Genomic DNA, 8,992 nt, shown 5'->3' on the forward strand with positions numbered 1-8,992 from the left:
AAATTATGTCAGGTCAATACACAAAATCATTTAAATCTGGCCTCCAAATTAAAAATTTACTTTGAATGAATTTTTTGACTACTGGGGCAAAGGCAAGGACAGATGATGGGGAATGACTGTGTGGAAATGAAGATACTGGAAAGTGGAAGAAAAATTAATTCTTAAAGAAGATGTAATGAATTCCTGTCATGGGGGACTGGGAGATCTTCCTCCCTGGATTCTGAGGGAAGGGATACACCAGGTCGTGGGTCCCATCACAGGGACCCCTGACTCTGCCAGAGCAGGAGAAATACTGAATGACAGACGAGGGAGGGTAGTAACTATATTTAAGAGGGGAAGAGTGGCACTTGCAGGCCTGTTAGCCTGTTCTCAGCAGCACTTTGTGGGAGACAGTAAAGAAAAAGAGAGTGTTTTCAGTGTATGCAGACCCACGTAGCTATGGGACTTCCCTCATTGGATTCACCTGAGTACAGAAAGTCAAATGGCAATGTCTTGGCTTCTCCTCTCCTACACCAAACTTTAATGGTGCTCTAAAAATACTGCTCTTAAATAAAATTCTGTCAGCCACCACTTACACAACCAGCCACAATGACTGTGGAGCTCATCAGAGCCTAAGGAAAGGCTACGAAACCCCAGGCCGGCTGATGCGAGGTTTGGGTGATGTGGAAGTGCCATCTAGAGGCAACTGCAATTATTATGGCATTTATTAAAAACAGGGAGCTCCGCCCAGCTGATGGGCAATTTTTAATTCTCCCTGTTTTCCTGGCACCCAGGGCGAGGGGAGCAGCAGCAGGGGATCCTGCAGAGGCCGGGGCGGTGGGCCCGGCTCGGTGTGGGGCTTGCAGGCGACGCTGGCCCCCGCCAAGGCCTGGCCTCTCGCCCTGCTTCAGGCCAGGAGTGCTCTCCCCTGGAGGCCCAGGGGACACATCCCCATCCCCGCTGCCTCTGGGACACTGCGCTGCTGCTCGAGCAGCTCTGCAGGCTGATTCCTTCCCTCTGTTCAGAGGAGACCCTGGCCCGAGCCTCTCACTCATCAGCAGAGCTGCGCCTGGGAGGCATCTGGGAAAACGAGCACTTTTAATTAACGTGGCGCTGGGGCCACGCCCTGGCATGGGCCTGCCCTGCAACCAAAGCAGCAGCTTCCTCATATTCAACTCTGTCCTCTTATCAGGGCTTATCTTCATCTCTGTTGATGAAGCCTGTTCTTATCATGGTTCAGCTGCTTCCCGGGTTGCGGCACTTGGTTATTTATTACCTGCTGCAGCCAATCCCACAGCAGTCAGGGAGTTTCTAACTGGTTGTGGGCTTTTACCACTTTATCCCCTCTTTCTCTGCTTTACCAAGATTTATCCCACAACTCTGAACAGTCCAGGAATTACTCTCAGCCAAACGTCTGGGCTCCCTGTCTTGTCAATAGAGATGGAGGGAGTAGAGGGTAACTCGTCCTTGCAGGTCTGAGCCATCCTTCAACGGTGCTGAGCCCACAGGGGACCCGGGCTCTAAATATTTCAGCAATGTAGCTAGAGTTGGAGGGGCTGAATCGAGGCCTTGTACTTTTCCTACAGAGCACACTATGATTGTTACTATTTCCTTGCATTATGGGGACTGCTCAGGAGCCCAAATTACAGACCTGTTGCACTGGCCCTGCTAAACACAACAAAAAGACGGCCATGCCCCAAAGGATAAACCATCTGTGGTCAAAGATGTTGGTTTGGGTTTGTTTGTGAAAGCAGCCTTTGTAGTAAAACACCTTCAGTCTGTGTTTCCTCCTAAGGCATCTACAGCCTCAGCAGTCTGGGCAGTGACATTGCTGTGAAGCAGAAGGGGGTGGAGGACACTGGTCGTTAGGTCTCCTTTCTCTTGGGTTAACATCAGACACTCCTGCACTCCCTGCAGTGAGGCACAGACAGCGCAGGTGTTAGCCAGCTGCCACTGCACAGGCACAAGCAGGCAGGATGGAAGTGGAAATGAATGGCCCGTGCTGGTGTGATGTTCATACAAGACCTTCTGCTTTCTCAGGCTCCTATTATTTAACCACCACCTATGGGGCCCTGGAGCACATCAAGAGCTACGACAAAATCACTGTCACACGGCAGCTGAGCATGGAGGTGCAGGACTCCATTCACCGCTGGGAGCGACGGAGGACGCTGAACAAGGCCCGGGCTTCCCGCTCATCAGTGCAGGTAGCTGGCATTATTTTCTAGGGAAAAAGCCTGGAAGATGAACGTGCTGTCTCCATACTTAATAATTTTTAATATGATAATTATTTTAAAACAAAATTAACCCAAATCACTGTTAGAAAACAAGAGTACATACGGTGCAAGATTTCCAAGTCTTAAAAAACCACACCTCATTTGAAATATATCTTACTTACAAAATGCATTTTGAAGTCCTGAAGTATCCTCATAACAATATAATTTTAAAATGACTGCAGAGTGATTTCATTGTCCATTCTTGAAGGAGGCATGCTAGGAGCTTTCGCATGTGGAGCTGCAGTGGGGAGGCAGGGAGCCCCTCTTCTCCACCACTGGGGAAATCATGGGCTAAGCTGAGGAGGTGTGAGCAGGCTACGCAGGGGAGGTTCCTAGATGGCATAAAGCTGTAGGAGCACCTGAGACGTCCCAAGGGCCAGTCAGACAAGCATCTTCCCGAGCTTGTTCCTGTCCAGCAGCAGGGAAGACCCAACAATGGCTGGTTAGCTTTGAAGCCCATGCTGTGTATGGCCTGGCGAAGACCTCCCCGTGCACCAGTGGGAGAGGGTCCCAGGAGGGATGGGTGCTCTGGGCCTCCAGCCATGGTGAGGCTGGGTGCTGGACCAGGCAGTCGGGATGCCCTGCCAGCCCCATGTCCTGTGATCAAATTGTCACCCACAGGGAGGCAGCAAAGGCCACATCTCACGTTCTCTAAAGCCTTCATAGTGCAAAAATGAAAATTGTGAATGCTGAGGGGAAAACCAGGGGAAAGTCTCCTGAGGGGGGGACACAGTCCCTATAGCCCTGTTGAAAGCATGGAGTTGAATGTTTCCCATATTGCAGTCAAAACAGCCCCTGATGATCTCAGAACTTGTGAATGGTGGATGGGATACACCAAATATCCATCCAGCCCTGAGCGCTGCTCTGGCAGTAGCTCATAGCAAGTACCTAGCACGGAGCATAATAGCTGAGCAAGCAAATGCCACATTTCCCCAGAAGATTCCCACCACCTCCAGCAGCGTAAGGGACGTTTTCCATTCCTTTGAATGAGGGGTAATATCAGAGACATGCAAGCCCATCCTGGCAGAGACAAACAGCTTGCTGATGTGTTCAGCATGCCTGCACATCCCTCTGGCTGCCTTAATCATCTGCAGTGGTACTCCATAAATGCAGTTTGGAAACCCATAGTCTACATATTTGGCAAATTTCACTTCTGCATTTCTGACCAAAATGGCTGGGAATTTTTTTGAGCTTCACAGATAGATATTAAACACATGGGTTCCACTGTGACAAAAAGGTCTCTAGATTCTGTTCTTCATGAGTTCAGCAAGAGGAAAGTCGTCCCAACAGTCACTACTGCCTGAAACAGGATACAAGTAAATCAGCCTCCTCAGAATAACTTCTTCCTCTGTTTCCTTACTGATGGAAGGAAGTTTGGAGGACACATTCTCAAGGTGCTGTTTGGGTGACGGTGGAGTCACAAGGGTCACCGCCCTCCCAGGCCTTTCCTGTTTCTGTGAGATGGTGTTTTCGTCATCAGAGATCAACCAGATCTCTGAGGTTTTTGGCTTGTTATTCTGGTCTGTTACTTCTTTACATCCTATTTCTTCAGGAGCTGTAGAAAGGTGGGAGAAGGAACTGTTGCAGGCTGCTTATTAATGATATTCACCAAAATCAGAAAAAAGCTTTCACTCGTGTCTTTACAAGGCTAATTATTTGACTAAGTGTTTGTTAGTTTAAGTATTTGCTGATTCAGAGCTTGTTCGTCAGAGGGGAGAAAGGAGAGAATAACTGGGGCATTGGAGGATGACTGGAGGATATTTGGGAGCATTTAGGAGCTCTAGGCAGCTAGACCTTTGGGCTGAATTCTGCCTCCTTCAGTCCCAAGTCACTGTGTTAACTGCAAGACCTATCCTCATGTTTCTCTTCAGGATTTCATCTCTATCTCCTTTCTGGAAATCGGTGCTCAGTCAAGGACACTTGCTTCCCGGAACGACACCACGGCTGAGCAGCTGAGCCAGCAGTGTGCCGAAAAGTTTGAAGTCTCCCATCCCAAGGATTATGGACTCTTTGTTTATGTTGATGACCAGTGGCTGCAGCTGGACAAAGATGCCCTTCCTCACCATATCAAAGCCTCTCTGCTGAAGAGTGAAACCAAGAAAGATTTCCATTTTATTTATAAACCAATAGATCATAAAACCCCACCAGTTCCAATTGTCAAAGAGTCAGACTTTCCCTAAGGGCCGTGCTGCTCTTTTCTTGTGTTGCTGTCATCCTGGAAGGGCTGGATAGTTTATCTCATGAGATCCTCTGGTATCTGCAGACCTCAGAAGGTCTCTGGAGCGCGGCCTTCAACACAGGGCAGATGTGCTAAATGTAGATGCTGTCTGAATACAGAGCATTTCTCAGCAGAGTTCATTTGCAGAAATAAAAGGAGCATTCAGGAGAACATTCATCCTCTGGAAAACTTGAAGTATCAAACCTCAGAACCTCCCGCTGGCAACAAGCCAATGCCGCAGAATGTAAATGGACAGTGGAGAAAATCCAGAGATCTTGCAGAAAAGTGGACATTTACTCCATAATAAATTATGGCAGGTCTGAATCACCTCTGTGCACAAGGCCTGTGAAAGGTCTGCACACACCTCGATGCTATCTGGAGGTAAGACTGCATTTACGCCTTACAGTATCTGTTCACCCAGTTTGAATAAACTGAGTCTTGTCTGATGTATTCAGTGGCATAGGGTTGCCACCTGTAGCAGAACTCCATCTCTGTCTTGCTGTCTACAACATGTCATTGCCTTTGAAATCCACGTAATTACAGACCATGCAAGATGATCCTGTACCTTCACCAATAATACATCTTCTGCCATCTATTTGTCACTGAAATCAGGTAGCATAGGCATTTTCATCATGTATTTTTCTTAAAGATTGGAAGTCTTCACCATCAGTTTTACATGTACAGCAGTTTTAATCACATTGGTTGTATGATAGTGTCTGGTTAATCGTATATTTATTTCCATGTGCGATATGGTGCAATTATTTTAAAATAAGCGTTTGTAAAGAACTTAATAATTTGCCCCGTGTAACAAACCAGATTCAAATTTGAAAGTCAAGAAGAGCTAGAATTAAATACCTGTCCCTTTTTACCCGGATGTCATTTTCTCTAGTGCTTTCACATCTGTAAGTCCCACCAGGTTATTACTTTAATAAATTCAGGCTGTTGCAGACAGAACTTGCTAATTCTCCTTTCTACCTGTGCTTTCAGTCATTCAGCCATTGCAGACTTAAATTTCCCTGCAAACCTAAATTCCCACAGAATAAATTGAACCAATGCAAAAGTGCATTTCGTGGAATTTGAAAACAAATTTTCGGGACTGGGTAATGGAAGCAGGAGCCTTAATTGCAAGACAGATCCATGTCTTCTGGGTGCCTTCATTCAGGCAAGATTCCCACTGCGAACACAAGATACTGGATTGTCTGCATGCAGGAGGCAAGCAACCTCTACTGCAGCTATACAAACTTGGGATCAGGCCTAGCAAATCTCTGATTAGAAAGAAAGGGTGTTTTACTGTGGGTTTTGCTCAAAGTTGCTATTGTTTCCTCCCATTAACATTCAAAAAAGAATTGGGACACATTGGGCCAAGTTGCCCAAGGTCCCTGCCTTACTCCTGAAGCTCCAAAGGTAAAATGGTATTGCATGTAGCTGGTCACTCTGGGGCTTGAAATGTCCGCATCTACGTGCCCCAGCTGTAGCATGCACTGACCAAATCTGCATACGGATAGCAAACCAGTGCTGTGCATCTGCCAGCTTGGGCTGCATGCACGTCTTGTCGGGAAGGGACAACAACCAAGAATGAGGAACAGTGAATAACAGCAATCTCAGTTTCGAGGACATCATGCGCAGAGCTTGCAGTGTGTGACACCGGCACTGAGCTGACTCCAAATTCATGGTTATTTGCTCATGTGCAGCTGTCTGCACCTCCACCTCGCCTCTGGGCAACACACCCGCAGGGTGCCGGAGCTGAACTCCTCCCTCGCGCGGCCGTTAGCCTCTTGCAGGGCAGTGCACTCCTGCTGGGAGCCTGTGCTGCTCTCAGGGTGGCACTCGGGATGCCATGACCAAACCTGAGATACAGGTTTCCAGTACTGATCTGACAGAGGAGATGCTGCTCTCAGGGCCCTGAGGGCACTCACAGGCGTTGCTTCCTCCAGTGCCTCCCCAGGGCTGGAGGCCCACGGCCCACGACCCCATTTCAGCCTCCCAGAGCTGTCAGCCCCTGCCCGAGTGATGCTGCAGCAGGGCTGGTCTCCAGCTCCCCACAGCTATGTCCCAGCCCAGCCTCAGCCTGTCCCCATCCCCAGGGAGGTGCCCGATGCCCAGGACTGGGGCTGCCCCTGGTGCTCCCCGCTGTCCCACTCCTGGCTGTAGCAGTGGAACAGGCCCCCAGGGAGCCCCCATGGCCCCGGGAGCTGCTGGCCTCTCTGCCCCAACAGCAGCTTCCCCACATCCATCCTGCAGGCTGCGGCAAGGACATCAGCTCTTGCCCTTCTGCTGCGCTGCCCTGGATGTTGTGTGCCGATGGCTGGGCGGCAGGCCCTCGCCAGGTGGCTGGGTACAGGGTCCCCTGGGTGCTCTGGCTGTGAGGCAACATGTCCTCACCCTGCCTCACTCCTCGGCCCACCACTATCCCTGCGTGCTGAGCGAGCTCATGGTAGTTTCCCTCGCTGGTGGAAGCACTGCCAGTAAATCCCTGACACATAGCACAGAGAGGCCGGTTGCCCTGTTTCCACTGCAGGTATCATCACTGATGTCCATATGTCCTGAGGGCTGACCTGCTCTGTGTTGGCCATACTGAGCACGATCTCGACTGGCACCCCTGGGGCTGTGGCAGCTGGAGGGTCCAACCTCTGGGCAGCGCCACTTACGAACCTTCCTTTTTTCTCAAACCTAGCCCCACCTCTAAATCCTCTGTTTTGCACCCACTCTCCCAAAGAAGACCCACGCCCTGCTTCTCACCTTCCTTCCCCACCTAAACCATGGGCCCAGACTAGCTCTCTGGCCCACCTCCCACAGGCCTCCTCACCCCGCCTTGGTAAGACTCCAAGCCATGTACCCACCTCATGACCCAGAGATATGGGGGGGGTCTGACCAGCAGCTTAGTTCTGCCGTGGCTGCTGCAAGTTATTTTAAGCCCCAGGAGCAAAGCTGCATATGTCTGCCGAAGTCCTTGGCCTGATCAAGTTATCTTTATGCTGTAACATCCACAGTTAATGAGCCTAAAGTAATCTGATGGGGATGAGGCTAAAATACAAACATGCAAGGAAGGAAGCTAGGACTGATCTTCTGCTGGGTATTTCCAGAGAGCAACCAGACTTTGCACTGGCCAGGGTCGAGCAACTGATTGATGAAGTGAAGCGCTCCAGCACCTCGCAGCATCCTGGGACATCTGAGTCAGCAGCCGGACCTCGGGGCAAGGGGGAACCACAGATTATATGGCTGGTCGGTGGAGCCCGTGGAAACTGTGACAGTGCTAAATCACTGCAATCCAAATGGGCTCAGATTAAAATTTACCAAAGCCTAGTCCCAAAATCAGACCTGCAGATCCCAGTTTTCAAAATGCAAGGGGTGCCAGCTGAATTTCTGAGCCTTTTACAAAGGCTCTCAAATTGCACATGCAACATTTTCCTCTGACATAACAACAGCAAAGCTCTGATTTGATTTGCAAATGTTGTCATGGCTCTCCCGAACTCAGAGATTATTGACAGTAATGCAAGTTACTGTGCCTGGCTGTGAGCTGCCTGGAAGGAAATCCCTGTGCTGGGGCTCGGCGCAGAGCAGGTCTTGCTCAGAGGCCATGGGGCACCTGGTCTGTTTGGTCACATTATATAAACCACCAGCAACAACTTTGCTAAACATACATCTCTGGGGTACAGGGGTGACCCGGCTCCTCCAATGCCTGACCACAGCTGTGCCTTGTCAGGGAACGCAAGCTGGGAGATGACCCGAATGGCAGGATCCTGGAGAACCCAGGACAGAGGCAGCTGCTGCCTCTCTGGCCTCACAGCTCAGCGGTGGGGCTCAGGCTCTGCCTGTGCCAGGGTCATGCAGAAACAGCCTGTCTGGAACAAACGTGCTGTTGTTTTGGTGATCCTGGCAAAGCTCTGAGTCCCCAGCATGGAGACTGCTGGAGCAGTTCAGCATGTCCCTCCCTCTGAACCCTGGTGGCCAGGGTCCTGCGCTGCTTTGGGCTGGTATCTGACATTTCGGGTGGTGAGAAAAAAAATATCAAATGTGGGAATGAAATGGGCATTTTTAAATGCTCCGTGGGATTTTATTCATTTGCTTTGCCATGGGGTTTCCTCATGCTGCAGCCCAGGCGAGGAGGAAGCAGTCCAGGCTGGTGACCTGCAGCCTCCCCTGGTTAGTCAAGATGGTCAAGCTGTGACTCATGCACTGGCCCTCACATGAGCCATCAGCAGACAGGAGTGTTTCAGGAGACTTTAACCAAGTAGGGTTGTGCAATCCAGCCAAGGCCTCCTCAAACACTTGTTTGCAGAGAAATGTTGTGCAACGACCACTCATTTACTCGCAAGGAAAGGATCCCAGTGTGAGAGAGGAAGAGGGAGAAGAACCCAGCAACTTCTGCAAAGAAAAAACAAAAAGCCCATGTGGCCACTTTGTGCACAGAGCTGATTTAACGCCACTTTGCACCCAGTGATACAATCTGTCAATAATTCACTGAAATAATTACACCGGCAGGTCATGTATACCCTAAAATAAAAGCCATTGAAATCAAATG

The 8,992-nt window shown here is 49.8% G+C and overlaps 1 protein-coding gene across 1 annotated transcript in view; it reads left to right on the plus strand.

Moving 5' to 3' along the window:
• The window catches only part of RIN3 (Ras and Rab interactor 3), a gene marked incomplete at its 5' end in the record, with an annotated part of 46,155 nt that extends 41,435 nt beyond the window's left edge, over positions 1-4,720 (plus strand). The window contains 2 exons of the mRNA XM_009332381.1: positions 2,020-2,183; positions 4,124-4,720. Coding sequence (XP_009330656.1) covers positions 2,020-2,183; positions 4,124-4,432 — 473 coding nt within the window. The remainder of the gene's footprint in view (positions 1-2,019; positions 2,184-4,123) is intronic.
• Positions 4,721-8,992: the final 4,272 nt, after the last annotated feature.

Source organism: Pygoscelis adeliae, unplaced genomic scaffold (assembly GCF_000699105.1).
Source record: "Pygoscelis adeliae isolate BGI_AS28 unplaced genomic scaffold, ASM69910v1 Scaffold429, whole genome shotgun sequence".
NCBI classification, from domain to species: Eukaryota; Metazoa; Chordata; class Aves; order Sphenisciformes; family Spheniscidae; genus Pygoscelis; species Pygoscelis adeliae.